This window comes from Eleutherodactylus coqui, chromosome 5, assembly GCF_035609145.1.
Source record: "Eleutherodactylus coqui strain aEleCoq1 chromosome 5, aEleCoq1.hap1, whole genome shotgun sequence".
In the NCBI taxonomy this organism is placed as follows: Eukaryota; Metazoa; Chordata; class Amphibia; order Anura; family Eleutherodactylidae; genus Eleutherodactylus; species Eleutherodactylus coqui.
In genome coordinates, this window is record NC_089841.1 from 122,035,810 (window position 1) to 122,056,663 (window position 20,854).

At 38.3% G+C, this 20,854-nt stretch overlaps 1 protein-coding gene across 3 annotated transcripts in view; it reads right to left on the reverse strand.

Moving 5' to 3' along the window:
• SEMA6A (semaphorin 6A) overlaps window positions 1–20,854 on the reverse strand; it is a 203,795-nt gene that overhangs the window by 64,471 nt on the left and 118,470 nt on the right. For 2 of the 3 annotated variants that reach the window (XM_066603096.1, XM_066603094.1), the window contains exons 12-19: window positions 20,053–20,208; window positions 19,162–19,338; window positions 16,447–16,587; window positions 16,219–16,299; window positions 12,642–12,700; window positions 12,302–12,322; window positions 12,085–12,132; window positions 3,514–3,654 (exon numbers count right to left, since the gene is read on the reverse strand). In XM_066603096.1, the coding sequence (XP_066459193.1) occupies window positions 3,514–3,654; window positions 12,085–12,132; window positions 12,302–12,322; window positions 12,642–12,700; window positions 16,219–16,299; window positions 16,447–16,587; window positions 19,162–19,338; window positions 20,053–20,208 (824 nt within the window). The remainder of the gene's footprint in view (window positions 1–3,513; window positions 3,655–12,084; window positions 12,133–12,301; window positions 12,323–12,641; window positions 12,701–16,218; window positions 16,300–16,446; window positions 16,588–19,161; window positions 19,339–20,052; window positions 20,209–20,854) is intronic. The other variant, XM_066603095.1, reaches the window with a different exon arrangement.

A 20,854-nucleotide genomic window follows, 5' to 3' on the forward strand; every position in this document is an offset into this window, starting at 1 on the left:
ACAGTCAGAATTGATCATTTTTGCGGAAACAACAATTATTTTTTAATGATCCAAGAATTTGGAGCATTAAGGATAAATATAGTGTTCATCTTTTCAAATCAGCTCAAGAGTTTCCAGTCATTCACTAGGCCAAGTACGTTAGTCCCTTTTCTAATATCTGTTATAAGATGTTTTGCTATCCACAGAACCTGCTGCACTAGAGGTTAAATGGGTTGTCTGGTTGCAAACTATTGATGGCCACCAATAGCAGATCAGTAAGGGTCCATCACATGGGACCCCCTTTGATCAGCTGCTCACTGAGCCAGTGCACTCATGTACTAAGCTGATTTCTGGATGAAGCTAACAGCTCCATTCACACTGCAGTAGTCAGGCATGGTAGTGCAGACCAACTTGGTAGCCACTTCTGTTGGAACTTTTCCTGTAATATCAAGCCTGTAGTTAAGAATGGAGCCGTTTGCTTCCTGCAGCTCAGTGCACAAGCACAATGGCCTGGCAAACAGCTGAACAGTGGGGGTCTCAGGCAGCGGACCCCTACTGATCTACTACTGATGGCTTGTCCAGCGATTAGGTCATCAAAAGCTGGAGCTGGAGAGCTCCTTTAATCTAATATACCTGACATCCAGTTCTTCCTTTTTCTGTGTGAAAAGAAAAGAATTGATTACCTTTGGTCAGGTTTCCCAGCAAGCGCTTTGCCTTTGGCTTCCATTTAACATATATTCAGAGGCTGTGACAGATGTCTAACAGTGGCATCCATCACTAACAGACTGATATGGGATATGTTTAATGAATTAATCTTGAACTGTTCTATGATAAATGCATTAAATGGATGTCATTATAACCTATGGATGACAGGTGCCAATTTTAGAAATCCACTTAATGGATCTGTCACCCATAGGCTATAATAGTATCTGTATGGATCCAGAAGGAAAAGGTATAGTAAAGACATTTTCATTAAATGGATGTCCGTGACAAATGGCATACAGTGACAACTCCTTAACCCTTTTAATTTAGCCAAAGCAATTGGCTGTATATGACAACTAAATTAATCTGGTAAGCTAGAGCTACATGAAAGTCTTTGTTGGATACAGCCCTATTAGCTATACTGTCCCAGCTGGTAAAGAGAGTTTTCCAATAGAGTATGAGAGGTATTTTCCTCGAAACATCCAAAGGAAGCGCAAGGTTTATGCCATAGACTTAGCATCAAGAAGTCACTCTAACAAATACTTGCTAGGGATGCATGGTGAGAATTGTAGATGTTAATGTCACTTTAAGGGAAGGAACCAAGGAGGGAGGCTAAGTACAATGGTAGCAGGAGGAGGAAGAAGGGTTAGTGTAGGAAGTGATTTTAGTTAAACTTGCATATGTGAGAAACACACAAAAGTCTATGGAAAATTAAAAAACACTGCACAGAAATAAAACATACACCGGAGTTGTGATAATTGCAATTTCTCTGGTTTGTTTTAGAAGAAAAGAACAGCGAGTTCGCTTAACCTGCTAAACGCAGGAAGACAAGCAAGCTGTCTGCGGCAAGCAGCAAGTAGGCTGCATGTATATATTTTTAACTTGTCTGAAAATTTATTCTGTATGCTCAACAACTCCAGAGTATATTTAGCTAATTAAGCAGTGGTGTACAAATGTCACATCCCAATGAGCCAAGCAATTTCAAGGGCCACCTAGCACATCCTTATCCTCCAGGTACCTGAGCTTGTGCATATGTTGAACATATGGATGTGACATCATCAAACCACTAGTGTCATTGCAAACCAAGCAGCAAGTGAATTTAGAATCAGTACACAGAAGGAATTTACTGTCAGCGTGAAAATGAAAGAAAACACCTTCCAAAGGAATTACACTTAATAACACCACATAGCACTTTGCAAAACAAAAAGTGGGAACAAAAAACTCTATTCGACAAAATCAAAATCATCAGCAAAAGTGAACAAAACAACGAAAAAATTAAAAACAAAACAAAACATCAAGCATTTAACTGGATTTTGTGTAGAGCACAGTTACTCTTTGTCTTCCTGTTTAATGATGTTGCTGTTTAATATCATTCGGGAATAAGTGCACAGACAGACAAGGAGTATTAAGCACACAAATGTGATAATGATAAAACACCCATGCGTAACCTCTGCCACCATTGTCTGAGTTCTCTTACTCTTTACATGTTGGCGTGTGGGATGCTTTCAGCTTAGTCAATATGATATACACAATACCGTTGATGGAACCCCTTACCCCAATGACAATACAATATCGAAAATGCATCAAAACCATTTTGTAATATTACTACCAGAATGCCAGATACATTCTACAAAGGAATTGTCTCATTGACTCTTCTCTATACACGCTTTTATCCACAGAGAAAACGAGGACAAAAAGGAAAACCAACAGATTTTTAGGTTGCTTTTCTATTTGCAGTGCAAGTTTTCTGGTTCAGCACCTCGTTCATTAATCATGTCTTTCTTTAACACCCATGAAAAGCAGTCGAGCACAATATGATATCTATTATTTGCTGTAATGACAGGAGAGAAGCATCAAGATAATGTTAAAATTAGTTCTTTGGATGATTCGGATGAGATAATGGGCTGGTTCAGTGTGCCATTTCTTCATGAATAGGTCAGAAACCATAAAGAAGATCTGTTCCAAATACTCTATCCTTTCAAAGAATACTGCATTACTCAATGCATGAGGCATTCCACTTTTCCTCATGGGTTAATAATCTGGGGGCACTAGTCTAATCAGTAAAAAAAAACAACTCTATTAACATTGTGTTGTGCTGTGTAGTCAGTGGCTGAGTATATCACCAGTTAGGGGTCATTTGTTCTAGGTTAAAGGTCAATAGCTTTCACATTGCAGTTGTCCCTTTATTGTAATAAAGAAGAACACCGCCCTTTTATCCTACCAAGTGCCCTTTATGAGGTAATGTGTGTAGAAAATAGGTCACACATGCAGAATGCCTTTAACCAAATGTTCACAACGCTAAAGAAATGGTAGTCATTATCTCCTTAAACTGATGGTTATTATGTCCTTTGATAGCTTATAGAAAACTGGGTGTATTAAATTAGTGTACAGTCACAAAACAATTTAGATCTAATATTGGTATAGTCTCAACCAAATAGCTTCCAGATTTCCAGTTTGACATGGTTGCGTAGAGGTAGAAGTAAATTGAAAGAAACGGGAAAAGAAACAATTCTTTGGATATTTCCAGACACCTACCATTGGTTCCATTCTTCCGGTATTTCATTTTATGGAGCATGCACTGGTTCAACTATACATATTGTATACTTATAAAAAAAGAACAAACATAAAGCCTAAAGAAACATTTCAGTAGAAAACAAGTATGCAAACATATTTTTGTGTACATGTATTGAACATAGTCCGCTTATTTAAAGAACACCTGATTTGTCCATCATATTGAACTAACCCAGCTGAAAGCATCCACACCATGTAAATCACCTCCCTCCCCGTCTGACTTCTCATTATACAAAAATGTTTTCTTTTCCAAGGCCTTACCCTTTTTGTCCGGGTGGTTATGGAAAGAGTCAGCCACATGGGGGTCTGTGTTCTCAGAAGAGTCATAGGTGTCCTTCCAGTCCATGACAGTACCCCTATCGTAACTCGCGTGCCCTCTTGAGTGCGAGGTTGTACTGGGATCTAAAGAATTTGAGCGTTCAATTTCATCAGACACATTGTTATGAATAGATTCTCTCATAATTGTATGATTGATTTATGCTTTAGAACAATGCCTACATGAAATAGACATACCTTCATTATTCTCTTGCAGTTTTATGAAGAGAGCTATAAAACCTTTTATTATAAGTAAAGGGCAACAGTCGCTACACAAAATTTTATTATGTTATTTCCTGAAATAGCTTTTATTACCCATATAGTGTGCCTGGCAACAAGGTGTTGTACACTTAACAACTTTACAAAATGCAATAAATAAGAGAATTTTCATAATTATTACAAAACAAAAATACCCATGAGTCATTGAAATGTCCTTATCTGTCAAGGCTTTAAACATTGTGTTCATCTATTTTGTAAATGTATCGATTTCTGGGAAAGCTTGTTGACAACCAATATGGAAGTCATGGGTGTTATTACCAGAAATGAGCAAGCGTACTCGCCAAGGCAAACTACTCGAGCGAGTATTGCCTTATGCGAGTACCTGCCCGCTCGTCTCTAAAGATTCGGGTGCCGGCAGGGGGCGGGGAGATCTCTCTCTCACTATCTCCCCCCCGTTCCCCACTGCTCACTCCCGCAACTCACCGCTCTCCCCCGCCGGCACCTGAATCTTTTGAGACGAGCGGGCAGGTACTCGCATAAGGCACTACTTTCTCGAGTAGTTTGCCTTAGCGAGTACGCTCGCGCACCTCTAGTTATTACCATATTTTCTGGAATCCTATATAAAATTGACCTATTTATAGTATTATGTGAGTGGTACATGGTCTGCTGATGTCATTCAGGACTCCAGAAAGATTCTAAATAATTTTTCACAGTGCTGTCATCATATACCCTGTTGGCTGTTGTGTTGTCCTGAGTATCATTATTAACATTTTTAATAAGGATTTTTTCCATTTTAAGGAATATTAATACAGGGTGAATAACGCCTTTTGCATCTATTAAACAAGTGGCAACAGCAGCCTAGCCATATTTTATTACTTAAATCATTAATGTATCATAACAATTGGATCTCAGGAAATAGAAGAAATGGGTATTGGGCTGTATATGCTTCGTATATTTTATGGTTTTTAAAGCTACCTATAAAATATTAATGTTCAAAGTCAATATTTGTAAATTTTGCTGCATTTTAGTGAAACTAATGTAACTTGAAAACAGAGTTTTGTGTTTGGCATTGTAATATCACCTAGTAAAATTCACAATGAAGCTGTTATGAGTGATGTAATGAAACTGTGACTTAGTGCAGTTTCATTTCACCAAATTGCCATTTGTGAAGATTGTAAAATTCACATAGCCTTGAGCTAGAGGTTCTGTATGGAACATAGAACTTTTTGTTTGGAAACTATGTCACATCAGGTGCCAGGAAATATAAGAATGGCAGCAGTACAGGATAATTGTGGTTAAGGCCGAATGTAGATGGCCAGGTCAGATTCCAACTACGAGATCCTCACAGTGGAATGCGACCCTGTGCCCCTGCAGTCACCTCCGGCTTACCTGTCCAGCGTCTTCACTCTGCGCTGTGGCGCGCCAGCGATGACACGGCCATGCAAGCTTGTGCGAGGCTTGCATTGAAATAGGACATGCTGTGATTTCCATCCCGCGAGTTGAATATCACAGTTGATTTCCATTTGTGGACATGGAAATGCATTTTTCAATGCATGTCCTATGGGCTGTATTTGCTGCGGGATCTGGAGCTCTGTGTGCATTAGACCTTAAGCTACATTCTAGATATTGTTTGGCTGACAACTTGTTCATCCGACAACTATTTCTCCTGCTTCCATCCCACCATATATATGAACATTCTGCTGATGGTACATGTGTTCTAAATGGAGACAGGGGAATAATCTACTGCCAGATACCTCCGGTGGCAAATATCTCCTCAAGAACAAAAGGATCAGACATGTTGAATTCCAACTGCCTGATCCTTGTCTCACCTGACTTCTGCCATTAGGAACAATTGGCATTTGCCATACAAATAAGATGGTCTACCAAATCCAAAAAACAAAAACAAAAGTGGGTTTGGCCAACATTAATCTAATGTGTATGGCCAACTTAACAGATGAACAATCCTGTATGTGTGACTTTTTATGTATCCATTGTTTTTTTCTGCTGAAAATCTTTATTGATATGTTCAGTTGGTTAAGGAGGATATCCCATTACAAAAATGTTCTGCTATAGTTATCTGTCAAAATATGAAATTAAATCTTTGACCTTGGACCACTACCGATTTCCAGATCAAGGAGGCTGCAAGACTCTATGGAGCCTACATTCTCAAATAGTTGTATTTACCTCAGTAGGTACGCATACATTCTCTAGAGCCCTTTCTCAACTCCAATCCTCAAGCTTCTGAAATTGGTCATGTTTTCAGGATTTCTTTAGTATTGGGCAGGTAATTTAATTATTGACAGTGCCTCAGATCAGATGCTCTATACAGGATATCCCTAAATCAGTTGGGGGTACTTGAAGAATGGATTTGAGAAAAAATAGCCCTGGAGGATATCTGCACTGTGCTCATGTTGTGCTTTTAATGTGCAGCACAGTTTGTAATCATATTCATTGAAGTACTTTGATGTAACGTATTGAGTTGGGAATACTTGACTTAGACACACTAGGAAACACAACTATAGGGCACTCACAGAATCCACCAATATGATATTTGGATGTTATGACATGAGAGAAAACTTTTGCTGGGTATTTCCTGTTAAACTCTGTACATTATTTTGATGTACTTTGCCCATATTGTATCTTCATGCAGATGTGCCCTGGTTGTGTCTTTATGTAGTATTGTCCCAGCTCTATCATGATGCAGTATTGCTTTAGTTCTGTGGGAATTTCCCGTAATTTTTAACACATGTTATATGATAGGATTCCATATAAATACTAGTATATATTTTACTAGGTTAATCAATTCTCTTCAAGTCCTTCCATTAGTTGAGACTGCCAAACTTTCTACATGGGTTCTCTTAAGCCACATGTACAGTATAATTACTACTTGCATTCTCTTTATTGCTGTGAACTGAAAAATGCAGTATACCATATGGAACTTTCTTAGCAAAATGGTTTAAAATAAATGAATAAATCTATATATTGAGCAAACGATGCTGTTTGTGTTTGCTTGGACTATTGTGCTTCCACACATTTGTCAGTATTGTTCCATATAGAGTCGATAAAATAGAAATCTTGCTACAATGAAACATTACGTATTTAAGACAAATGCTACACTGTCTGAGCCACTTGTGGTGTAGGTAACAAAGAGAAACCCTTCCCTTTAACAACAAAGAAGCTTTGTGGGAGAACTGAACAAGAGTAAACAGTACAGCTTGAATCTGAAAGACTATTGTGTTATGTAGAGAGAAGAAAAACAACGGTGCCCAGCATGATGCTGACTATGTGTTTCGTCATTAAAGGAGAACACAAGAAAAGTAACACCATCTTGTGTGGCTCTCTAACTTTGTTGCATATTATGTAGAAACTTCAATGGGCTCTTGTCATACGATATTTATTATTTACACGCCCTTTATTCTATAATTTGATTGCATGATGAAACTATACGTTAGGGATGCACAACATACGGCTCGGGGGCCACATGCGACCCACAATGCCATTCTGTGTGGCCCAATCATCTGGACACTGAAATATCAATGCTTGGCTGCTCACATGTAGTTTACATGTTAGGGTGAAGAGGAGTGGCACATTGGAGTGCTAAGGGTACACTGTGTAGCCATGTCTGGGTCCCCTATGTATTAGGAGATTAAAGTCTCTTGACCCATTTGGCACTCCAGAAATGAGTATATGAGTTAGAGGCATCGTATACGCATGCAACTTTTTCCATTGTAGTTTATAGGATTTATGAAATGTCAGGCCGTTACCTCGACAAACATCATCTACAGCGGAGAGAGCCACATGCATTGTCTGCTCCTCTCTGGAATGCTGATTGAGGGGAAGGTGATCCCCATTCTCTCAATAGCTGGGAGTCCTGGAAGTTGGACTTACTTCGATTTATTATGGCATATACTTAGGATATACCATAAATGCCTCAGATTGGAATACCCTTGCAGCCCTTGAAAGTGGTTCAATATGGCCCTCAGACCAACAAACGTTTTGCACCCTTGCTATATGTGATGAAATAAAGAGCAACTGTTCCAATGAAGAGTTTCAAGAACCTCTGATTTCGAGGGAACCATTTGCCCTCTTTATATTCCACGGGGAGTGTTTTGCTTTAAATGTACTTTTTGATCTTACATGGCTTTACATCATACCTTAGTTATCTTCAATCTTCTTTTTACTAAGAGATATATTTAATGGAAGTAATACTTCCCCAGCTATAATTTCCTTGAGTTAATGGTTGATATCAGCCTCATAATAAATCAATGCCATAAATGAAAGATTGGGCTATTATGATAATTACATGAAATCATAATCTTTATCATGATTAGATTGATCATCCAAATTTGATTCAACTTAATCTGTCTAGAGCGATTAGTTGCAGAATACATATAATGTAATAATTTTAGATGAAGTTACTTAAAGGGTACCTCTAACTAAAAGATGCACTTACCTCTTCTTGACTATTTTGAAGCATCACAGCACTTCTCTACAATTTTTGATTACCAAGGTTAAGAAAGATTGGAGGAGATTTATCAATACTGGTGCAAAGGAAAAAGGGCGGAAGTGAATATATTAGATTGCTATTATAGAAAAATGAGAGCCTGAATCTGGTTGCTGTAGGCAGCTTTTCATTTTTTCTTTTGCACTGTTTTGAAAAATCTCACTATTGTCTCTTGACCCAGCAGAACTAAGTCTGTGATAGCAGATTTACTTAGCTGAGTCTAATACTAGCTGATTGAACATTCATAAGAATGTACATTCCCAATCATGTCCCATGTAAAAAAAACAGCAATCAGCTGGACAAATGAGCAAAATGCATATTTGTCTGTTGATCACATATTTTCTATGTGTGCATGAAAATGATCAACAGCCCATCTCTCCATGTAAATAGGGGATGTGCTGCCAACAATAATGGAAGCGAACAGCCACATGTACAATTGTAAGTCATGAATGACTGTTCATGTGACTGTTTGTCCTCCAACAAGGTCCTTAAACAAACTGCACACCATAAAGAAGAGCTGTGAAGATGGATGGCATTGGGTTTAGCTATGGTTTCAGGCATTTGCAATAAATCTAACCATAAGTACGATAACAATGTATTTCTTACATTTGAATGTATAGTAGCGAGTTTGGCTGATCTAGAATTCCCTCATTTGAAAAGCATATAATATATGCACTGTATATTTACTTGACATCTCTCCAGCTGTTAAACTACACAATCCAGTAAGCACTGTCAAATCATTATAATTGTAGCTTTCAGGGCTTGTTGAGAAGTGTTTATCAACAAGAGCTTGAAAGACATATCTTGGATCAACAGTTGTTCTATAATAGATTTAGATCCTACATAATAATTACTATTTTGCTCTTTAATACAGCGTAACAGTTACAGGAAATCTTTAACATAAAATTGAAATGTAGTATGGAATATAAAACATCTCAGGATTGTTGAATATGTTTACACTACATTTGGTTTTGTTTATTTTAAGTCAAAATTTCTAGTGTAGCAATACTATCACTTAAACTATTCATCCTCATCACTCAACAACCCCAAAAATTATGGAGAAACATGGAAAAAATGGTCATTAAAGAGTATGTCTTAGCAAAGCTACTAATCACAATAACGGTCAAAAGAGTTGGTTTGATATTTCACTCAACCCCCCAAAATCACTCATTGTATATCCACTACTAATTATTAGGAAATTCTAGCACCAGAATCTCTCTGGTGCATGCACATCACACACACAGAGCTCTGCTTCATGTACATCGCATACAGCTCTGTTACATACATTTTTCATCCCATATAATAGGGATCACAACCAGCACAGCAGAGTCCTGCACACACTGATCACCCCCTGGTCATGTGACTCCAGACTGCTCCCTCTCAGATGACAGATCACATGATGGTAACATCATCACAGGTGTTTTAAGCACATGGCTGCTGTCCAGCTCTGCAGGTTTTTAATAGAGTGAAGGACCTCTAATGATGCAATCGTCATGTGATCAGGAGCAGAGCTCAGAGCCCTGGTGACTGATCCCATGACCGTGGAATCTTCACATGTAACTCACACAGTCACTCACTTACAGACAGGTGGTCATTTGCATTCCATAGCAACTAAAGCAGTAGGGGTTTGTAGAGGATGTATTCTACCCATAATGTACACAAGGATGAAGTATTTGTGATGATATTACCGTCATGTGATCAGGGTCGGAGCATGTAACTCACTTATGGCCACAGAGCTCAGGTGACTTATCACATGACGGTGACATCATCACAAGTCCTATAAGCACACGGCTGCTGCCAAGCTCTGCATGTTTTATGTTATAGGACCTTTGATGAAGTCACCGTCTTGTGATCAGGGGCGGAGCATGTAACTCACTCACTCATGGACAGGTGGTCATTAGTATTTTGATTAGGATGTAGTCCAGGATATGACATGTTCCAGAGGACTTTAAAAATAACCTGCCTCCTTTTTTAAGCCTAAATAGTTTCTACAGTTTTCTGAAACGCATTGCATCCTTGACTATATCCTAATAAAGTCCAGGCTTCTTTACCATTAGGAAATGTTGATAATACATTCCATTCCTGAATTCAAATGGATAAATGTTAAGAGATCTTGGATTTGGAGGGGGGGGGGGGGGTTGAGTGAATTATCACCCTCCACTAAGTGAGAATTTACACTATTCGACCTTTTGGCCATTAATGTGATTGGTTATACCCCTGAGGGCTGGAATGCATTTTTTTCCTTTATATTCTGTGATTCCTAAACTGGGACTGACTGGATCTCTGATACAAGACCAATGCCTTCTATTTGTATGCCCATCTGGGATGGAGGGACCAACTGAGAAAGTCAATACTGATTATTTCAAGGCTTCCATGGATTGATAGTGTGACAGAGTGCTTTCTGGCTTTCCTGTCACACCGGGTGAGTCCTGCCCTTGTTACATGAACGAGTTTATATATTTGTCAGTCAGAGCACTTGCTTTTGAACTAATATTGTTTTTTTTAATGGTATGTATTTTATAGCCATGTAAATTTGCATATTTTTAAATCATCATTTTATTTTTACACTTTAAGCACATGACTAGAATAAAACATACGGGGACACATAAATTGGAGGAAAATCAACTATTCTAGGTCAACTACTGTTGTACTAAGAGTATGAATACAATAAGAATAAATGTTCTACACAATATATACTATTAGCAACTACAGAAATCCAGTTAGATGGTGAGAGGGGAGGATAAGTAGTACTAAAGAGGAAAGGGAATGTTTAGTTATAATAATGGTCCAAGTCACCAAAATTGCCTCATATCCAATATAAAGTTTTAGAAGAGCAGAATAGAGTACAGTCCCTTATTAATATTGGCCTCGCAAATGTACACTGGCGGAAAAAGTGAAACCCAGTCATGTTTGTTCTGCCTTTAAGAAATACAAGTTAGCAACTCATACCACATTGTATTTAATTAGAGACTTTTAGCAACTATGACTTCACTTGCCAAAATAAATCCATCAGTAACAATAGGGAGCTGTCTAAGAAGTACTGAAAGTTCTGTATAAATTTAGATATGCCATTTATCCACCTACATGTGCAATAGGAAGAAATATCATTTTTATTGTTAATTTGTATGAAAATACTGTCAGGGAAGCAATTTGGAAGGTCATTAACCAGGCATTATCAGATTAAGGGAACAGAATACATTATTAATGTAATATCAATTTATTAGCTGTGTCTGTAGCAATGGATATCAGACTTCCACAACCCTTCCTACTTTCACTTAAAAGAAACATTTTTCCTCTGCCTGCAATGTTTCAAGTTTCATATCTTATATCCCCTTATCAGTGAAATATGAGACTTCTACTGGGAGATAAGTAAATATTAATACGCCTGCTACATTGCATTAATAGCTTAGGAGGTGCTAATGAAATTTCAACCTTAAAGATCTTTGAAGGAGGAATACTCCTAATCTGGTCTATAGTATATTGAACATTTAGAATATGAATTTCCAATTACTTACACATTTCTTTTCTTACCCCAAAATATAAGGCTTTCCACTATTTTAATTTAGTTTTTGGATTATGATATTTTTTAATACGTGGCACTATTTAGCCTTTTTTTTTAAATAACCCTAGTAAACTTGACAAGACTTATACTTCTAAGGAATCTGCCTCTTCTTCAATGGCAATTTTGGTCAACTACAAACCACAGATATAGGTGCACGGAAGATCTAAAATGAATAATAATGCTAAGACTAAAGCTTCTTTAAGAATGGTTTACAAAACAGGTATAAACTGACCATACACTGTGTAATATATTTCCTGATCTGGTGCTGCTGTTGAAAAGTCTATGGAAAAATGGCGGAGGATGAAATTTGCAATTCGTAAAGCTACAAGAAGGTTAAAAAAAATAATAATAAAATAAAATAAAATATATATATATATATGTATATGTAAAATCCCCCTTTATAAGCTAAAAACTAGAAAAGTAAATGTAAGTCTAGTACTTTTTCTTACCATTTAATGCCACAAAAGAATCTGAAAAAGAAACAAAGAAAGAACATGTTACTTCTACTTCCTTCATACAATGTATGGTCTATGAAATCTAACACCTTCCTTACAGTCCACCTATAACTTATGTGAATTTTACCACATCAGCTCAACACTATAAATGCCCTCTCCATTTCCCCCACTCCAAACATAGAGGTTCCTTTTCATGTCAAAGTCACAATGATAGAATTCTTTCAGCTCGTTAATGCAAAGTGTCTTTGCTATTATTGTTGCAGGTAATGTTGACTCTGGGAATTTAGAAGGCTTATTTCACCCAAAGTAAACACAGGGTTGATTCTTTGCTTACTTTGGCAGTCGCCTAGGCCGTCTGTATTGCCATGCTCTACATCTTGCTCAAATGGCACTCTGTGAAGAGGGAAGAAAAACACAGGATTAGGAACCCCAGCTCACAGGCTACATACAGCTGGTGTTGAAACATCAAAGCTTCATGTGCACAGTATGGACAAAAAAAAGTCAAAAAGTACTAAAATGAAAGAAAAAAAACAAGATGCACAGAGACATGGTGACCTTGACTACATCCTATTAAAAATAAATGTAAGACAAACTCCAGGCTATTGCTTATGTGACATCTGTTCTATCTGTCAAGTACAAAATACTCTTAGTGTGAAGTCCTGCAATAAAAGCATTATTATAACATTTTTTTAACCCGTGATTGTGGAAGATTTTAGTCTCAAAAGTAAACACGGTGCAAAGCCATTTAAAGTAATGGAGCATGAAATTTCTACAAGTATGAAGTCCAGTAGTGAGTTGTTACAATGCAGAATCTATACACCCCATGCATTTTAAATTCCTGATGGAATTTGCAAACACGCCTCAAATGTCTATTCTAAGGGTGAAATGGGGCTGGCCATATTGACCTTTCCAACTACCTACCTTACCTTCCATTTCAAGACAAGTGTCACCTGGGATATGTGACAACTGCTCTATTGGAGTTAAAGTGACCCTCCGATCCTGGACCAACAAAGATGGCAGGCCGCTTTCTTGACCACCTGTAGATTACTATGCCTCCATAGTCTAAGGTACTATATAGTGCTTTGACTGGTCAATGCTGTTCATGTGGGCAGCACTGGCCAATCAAACCAGCTTGTGAAGTCTTAAACTAATGATGCATACTAGTGCACATTGTGCACCGGGTAATCAAAGAAGTGGTGGGGCCATCTTTGCTTGTCCAAGCCGGAGGGTTGCTTTAATATAAATGTGGTGCATGAATATTAGTAGAAGAATGAAGAATCTTAGTTGCCATTCAAAGCTAACTTACCTCCACACTTTTGAGCTATGTTAACTATAGTTCACTATTTGGTTTTATATCATTTTGGTTTAGTTTTATATACTTGTCAACTTTACATTTTACTAGGTCTTACTTTTGGCCTGGACCCAATTCCTCACAGGTCTGTTAATTAAAGATCACAGACTACCATAAATATCATTGCTAGATTATTTACAGAAATAACAGTTCGGTTACTACCTGGAGATTTCTCTGTAGGTTATACAGATGTAGTAATCCAACCAGGATTCCAGATTCAAATATAACTAAGTACAATGTCTCCATGGAGTTTTTATTCTTTATTCTTGCATGGTTTCCTTTGGATGCTTTCTCTTTCTCCCACCCCCAAAATAAATACTGAGTATAGTTACCTGGAAATAGCAAATTCGGACAATAGTTGTCCCATGTAGATGCGGCTGCCGACAGGGCAATGAGTGAAAATTCGCTTACTTGTCGGAGTCACTTGATTTTTAGCTGCACCAAAAACCAAGCAACTTTTAGCCTGAGTAAACAGGCAGTAAGTAGTTCAACTATGAACAAATGCTCTTTTGCAGGGCTGCTGGACGAGATTTCCGGCCCCTGCGCCTCCATTCTCTGAACGACTAACACTCCTGTGTGCCCGACAGTCATCCAGTGTAAAGGGACCTTAAGGCAACTCCTACACAAAGGGTCGGCAAAAAGCCGTGATTTTGATGGTGGCGTTTTGCCGCACCTTTACTGCCATCTTTGGACTCAGGTTACTACCTCCAACAGTGGATTTTAATGCACCCTATAATTCTCATGGCTGATGAGGTGCGTTAATCACGGCAAAATAGAGGAGACCGAGCTTGAAAATCGTGGTGGTAGAAATTGACACGATCAAGCACCAGTCTGGGAGACCCCATTGGAATCAATGGGAGCCTTGTACCACGATTAAGATACAACGTTCAAGATACCACAGTAATCCTGGTAAAAAGCTGATGTGTGAGAGTGACCTAATTTGCCCTAGTGTGTTGAAGATAGACATATTAAATTGTGAGCCACATTGGGTAACATGAACTTTATTCAGGACTGCAGAATGTTGGCACTGCAGAAGTAATATGAAGTAAACCAAAATAATGTAGTTTTAATAATAATTAAAATCTTTATCTAATTTTATACAATGTGTTATTTATACAATGTAACTTAAGAAAGTCAAGTGGGACCAAAACATCCCTTCTGTTTTTAACAAGGCGTCTCAAATCCTAGTTTTGTGAGATGTCAATCTTAACGTAATGAAAAGATTTGAGGCTTGAGCAATGTAAAAAAATGCTATAGCAATGAGCACAGAACAGCATGTGTCACCCAAACAACCCTTTGCACAATAATGATATTGTGTCTTTGCAGTAGGCTTCAATCTGTCAACTGTGGCTTGGAATGCCGATCAGATGTCCATATATTTTTAGAAAGTTACTCCATACGTTCATCAGATGAGAGCTCTCTACCCCAAGGGTTTGCTTCTAATTCGGCTTTGGAAACAATACGGAAATGACTTACTGTGGGTAAAGTGGCTTCTTATTTTTGTTTCCAGTAAACAATCTCAACTTGTACACAACAACTATTCACATCGAAGGGAAGTTATGGCTTACTACAACAACGCTCATCCAAATAAACCAAACCCAAAATAATGATTTACCCATGGAAGTCATTAAGCTTTCAGTGGTCTATGATGTAATAGGTTGCAGTCATTATGAATATTCACATCTGCTTTCAATTTACAATATTCTTTTTCTTAGTAACACTGCAATCTTTGCAGGCCCTTGCACATAAAAAGACTGGCGTATCAAATGTATCATATAGATGTAATGTTAACCAGTCATCCAAGGGCCAAACTGGTCGTACCAACAACAACATGCCCTTCCAATGGAATATAGATTACCGCAATCACACAGATGTTGAAAATCTTCCTGCCAATGACTGTGAACTGTGATGATCGCGGTCAATGGTCAGCTATGCTAAATGGACCCCAGAGAATCCAGATATTTGGAGAATTTGAGAACGTGTGTGGCCTAATGAATCAACCACACCATTCTCTTGCCAGCAATATAGGGGGGGTTATTGAAGCATCTCCAATAACAATCAGACCCTCTACTGTGTAATACGCTTAATCAGATCATTTACTGTAAGTACCCCATTGAGCACAACAAAATCCTTGTTTGCAAAAACAAATTAAAATAGCTTTCTTTGCTTTAAATTTCAATGGCGTATTCCACTTTTTACTGTGAGGCCAATATATAGAGGTTCTGAGCAGTTCCATGAATTGAAAAGTCCTATTATATTTTTCATAATTATAGCTAGCTGGCATGGAGGCACCTGCTCGCCTAGGACAACTTAGTCTTCATACAGAACTTGCACTGTTAAAATCCTTAGGCAAATCCTTATATTGTAGAATGGAAACATTGTGCCATTGTGTCAGGCTGACTGTGCATTATGCATTCTGGTTTTCTTTCTTTTTATTATTATAATTACCACTGTTTCACAGCAGTCAGACCTCCAAGACAAAGTCAATTGCTTATCCAATTAAAACATTCACTGACATAATCTCCGGAATAGTTATAACTTGTGATTTGTGTCAACTTACTTAGTACCAGGTGACAGCTGTGAACATGTTCCTGCATCTCGCAACCAAACACAGTATGGGTCTCTGGAAGCAATACAAGTCCTAGATATAAGCGATAGAGAGGAGAGAATGAGGATTTGATTTCAGTTTAACCCAGACGATGACTAAAAGAGCATTCTGTCCACTCAGGGACTAGTAGCAGAACACTAGCAATGCAGAATATTCCATATGCAAGAACAAATTACATACTTTTTACACTTCATATGACGTTCACATCTTGCAAGAGGTACCCAGACGACACAGGTAGAAAATGCAACATATAGGACGTTGTTCTGCTTGTCAAGCTGCATTCCAATAATCCTCTTGTCCTCTGTTCCCTCATAGTTACACCTGTACAAAGAGTTTAGTGAAGGTAAGTTGTGTTGGAAATATTTTTTATGATATACAGTTGCATAGTTACAGGGGTTGTCCAGTTGTAAACTTTTGATGGTCTAACCTTTGGATAGGCCGTTAATAGAAGATCAGCGGAGGCCTGACGCTCAGAATCCCCATCAATTAGCAGTTCACTGGGCTGATGCATTCCTGCACTGAACTAAATTTCTGCAGGAAGCAAACAGCTCCGTTCCTGCTGCTGTGGACAGGCTTGGTATTACAAACAAAGTTCTCATTCACTTCAATGGGAACTTTGCCTGCAATACCAAGCCTGGCCACAGCATTGGGAATAGAGCTGTCTGCTTCCTGCCGAAATCAGCTCAATGCACAAGCACACTAAGCCCGAGAACAGCTGATCCGTGGGGATCTTAGTCAGCAGACCTCCGCTGATTTTTTATTGATGATCTATCCTGCAGATAGGCCATCAATAGTTTACAAATGGGCAGTCCTTTTAATGGAGCATAGCAATAATTCTTCTATATCTGTGCAGGTATTGTAGATACAATAGACATTTATGGCATAAGTGTCTAATAGACAGGGTCCCGCCTTTGGGACCTCCAAAAATTGGGAGAATGGGGATCCCCTGACTCCCAGTCTTTCTGGCGTCAAGAAGTAACATTATTTATTTTCTTCCATGAAATGGATTTAAAATCTGTATGTGGAAAAATACATGCCTATTCCCATTAAAGGCAATAGGAAACTTTTGGACATGGATTTTTACCAGAGATTTGATGCAGACGCTGCATGGAATAAGTGCAGTTTCCATGGTAAAAACATACACCATGTGAACATAGCCCAATTGGTGTCTGTAGTTTATTGTAACCTTTGCACCTAAATGCTAAAATGGTGACTTAGGCCTAAGTATATTAATGACACTTGTCATGCAGTTGTGGGGGATGTATTCACGGCAGTTGTGGGGGCTGTATTCACGGCAGTTGTGGGGGCTGTTTGGGCTCGCGAGCCAAGCCCTCTACTTACTTAGTAGGTGTCAGCTGTTTTCAATGGGGGTCAGCTGTTTTCAAGAGTTGACAGCTGCTGGCAATGGCTGCTATCAGTCTAGATTGGATCTTGGGAGTTTAACTATTAAAATGCGACAGTCAATCCAGTCCATGGGACCTAAGCAGCTAGCTGAAAGTAGCAGATCCCTCCTGTACCCCATCGTTCCCCCAAGATGGGATGTTGATTGGTTGGAATGGCAGCCTAGGACCTTGTGGGGCTTCCTGGGCTACCATGCACTGAAATATACTATATAATATAGTACAAGTGATCAAATGATTGCAAGTTCAAGTTCCCTATGAGGATGAAATAAAAATGAAAAAGTGCTTGATAAAATTTTCAAAAATATATAAAAAGTGAAAAATATTAAAAGTTCAAAAAACCTCCCCTTTTCCACTTTTCATGTAAAAAAATAAACATAAATTTGAACAGCCATGTCTGTATAAGGCCGATCTATCTTTCCCGTACTGTAAAAAGTAAAACCGCAATGCCAGAACTGCGTTTTTTTAGGGCTCCCCATCTTGTAAACAAAATTGAAGAAAAAATGATCAAATCGTTCTTTGCACCTATAAATAGCGACACTAAAAATGACAACTTTCTTGCAAAAAACAAGTCTTTACACAGCCCTATTGATATAAAAATAAAAATGATGTCTCAGCAAATGGAGACAGAAAGCAACGTAAAAAAGTAAAAGGTTTTTGATTTATTAAAAAGAAGCAAAACATTAAAAAAAGCTGTATAAATTTGGTATTGCCGTAACTGTATTGATCCGCAGAAGAAAGAGCTATGAAGTTTTACTGCACTGTCAAAAAGGTTATGCATGTTATAGACAATCTAAACACCAATCTGCAGAAATGATCTCTTTGCTAAAGGTGCCCATACATATTAAATAGCTGTTGGTTGAATGCTTGCTCAGCGGACAGCTACTTCTCCCAACATCTCCCAACTTTTCCATAATGATATAACAATAATCTTGTTATTTGTATAGCGCCAACTTATTCCATACAGGTGAATGCTTAGATCATCCAATGATTCATGTATTTTCCATGGGCAGAGTGAAGTAAATCAGCCTAATCTTCAGGTAGAACAAAAAAATTGGGCACTGAAATTCAATATAGCCAAGCTTCCTTTTCCCTAGAGTCAATAGGTGCCCATACACATGACAATCATCTGATCCTGCCAGAACAAGAGGATTTGCACAACTTTTCCCTTATGTGTATCAGGGTCTTAACCCTTTCCAATCCACTGTCTGATGTCTAAAGACATTCTGATTGAAGGCTGTACAGCTCCGATGTTGGAAGACGTCCGACAGGGTATTCTTACTGTATATTACTGGCTGCTCTGTTGTCAGTCGCCTCTCCGGCATGTCACATACTGCAGTACTAGCTCTAGCCAGCAGGTGGCGCCGTTGTATAATGGCAGAGAGAGAAAGCCCCTTAGGAAACCCTGAATCCAAAATTGGATTGCAAAGGGTTAAAAGAGTTACACCACCATAATACAAATAACACATATAAACACACTCAAAGGAATACATACTTTTCAGCATTGTACACATTCATCTCCTCCAAGAAGAGACTGTCACTAAGGAAGCCACTGTATCCGGTCCTTGCCAAAAACTTGAGCACAACGCCCCTCTCTGATCCCAGAAACACCACTGTGTGATTTTGGTATGGGCCTGCGGCTGTGTCAACTGCAATTTTCGTTAAGCGATACCTGGAAATACAGTAATTGTTAAAGTTCATTGCTTATTAACCAGGTTACATTTTTTGTCCTAGAACCATTCCAATGCAATATTGTTAAATTAGTAACTTTAAAGCTCAAATTAATAGTAATGATTCCTACGTATGTAGAGGAATTGAAGGTTAACCTCTTTTATCAGCAAAATCATACTGTAAATGCCGGTGTTAAAGAAATTAAATTCACTTTGAACGTTAATATGAAACTATTTTAGCCCACTGTACATTTAAGCCCATGTTTATACATCCCAGCTGTGGGGTTATTGTTTTTGGGCAGCTGTTTCATGAGTCTTAGAGGATTTATATGAAACAGTAAATTAATTAAAATAATCTGTAAATCTCATCAAGAGACAGAGGGTAATGGCACAAAAAGTAAATTGGCCAATATGCTGGTGTGATATTGAAAGTTCCCCCACCAGCACCATCAAATCTCAAGAGGCAGACTAATAACGAAGGACCTCCTGATCTCTATCTTCACTGACATCTGGTTTTAGCACAGCTGAAATGACATTTCATATCTTGAAAGCAGCCCTGGGACATTTGTGGCATCTGCCCTGAGCTCTCATCACTTCACGTTGGAGAAACGCCAAGAACAGCAGCTATGTTTACAGACCTTCAAAGTACCTGAAATGCGTTTCCTTACATCAGAACATACACTGTTCCTTACAGCAAGACACTAGAAACTGCTTACCTTACCATGGTCCGCAGAAACAATGGCTTGTTCACTATAGAGGGCACTGCCTCATCCATAAGGGGATGCGTTTTAATGAAATTAAGAGTGTCATCTGGCAGGTCGTTGGACGTGGCATATCTTTCTACTGTTGCCGATCCAGCACAGCAGCCTGGTCTGGAAGAGAAAACGGAAAAAAATATGACACAGAGCACATAAAAAGTATCAAACAAACTCTGGTTTCCTGAGTTCAACCTCAATGAGTTGTTTAGTAAACAAAGCAAGTTGTGCTACGTCCAAATGGAGCAGAAAGATTCCATAAACAAGGCTGTAATTAAATCTTCTGGCTTCCAAGGACCATATATAACTAAGATGCAATTATTCTTCAGGGGTGACATGCACTAATGTGGTCAAATACTGGCAGAGCGCTCATTATCATATTTTCCACAAACAGGCAATTAGAGTTTTATTAGAATAAAATGTCAAAAGAGACATTTTGATAGTTTTGTTTTATGTGTAAAGTAAGAAACATTTTCTCTATATTTTATAACATAAATGACACATAATGTCAATATCTCATATACGTGTTTAACTCCTTAAAGACAACTTATTTTTATTACTTTTTTCATCCCCACATTACAAGATCCACACCTTTTCATTTTTCAGTCACCATAACTGCACAAGGGTTTTTGTGGGAGGAGTTGTATGTTTCAATGTTTCCATTTAATGTACAATAAAATGTATTGTATTACTTTTAAAAATGTTAAAGGGGTTGTCCCGCGCCGAAACGGGTTTTTTTTTTTCAATAGCCCCCCCGTTCGGC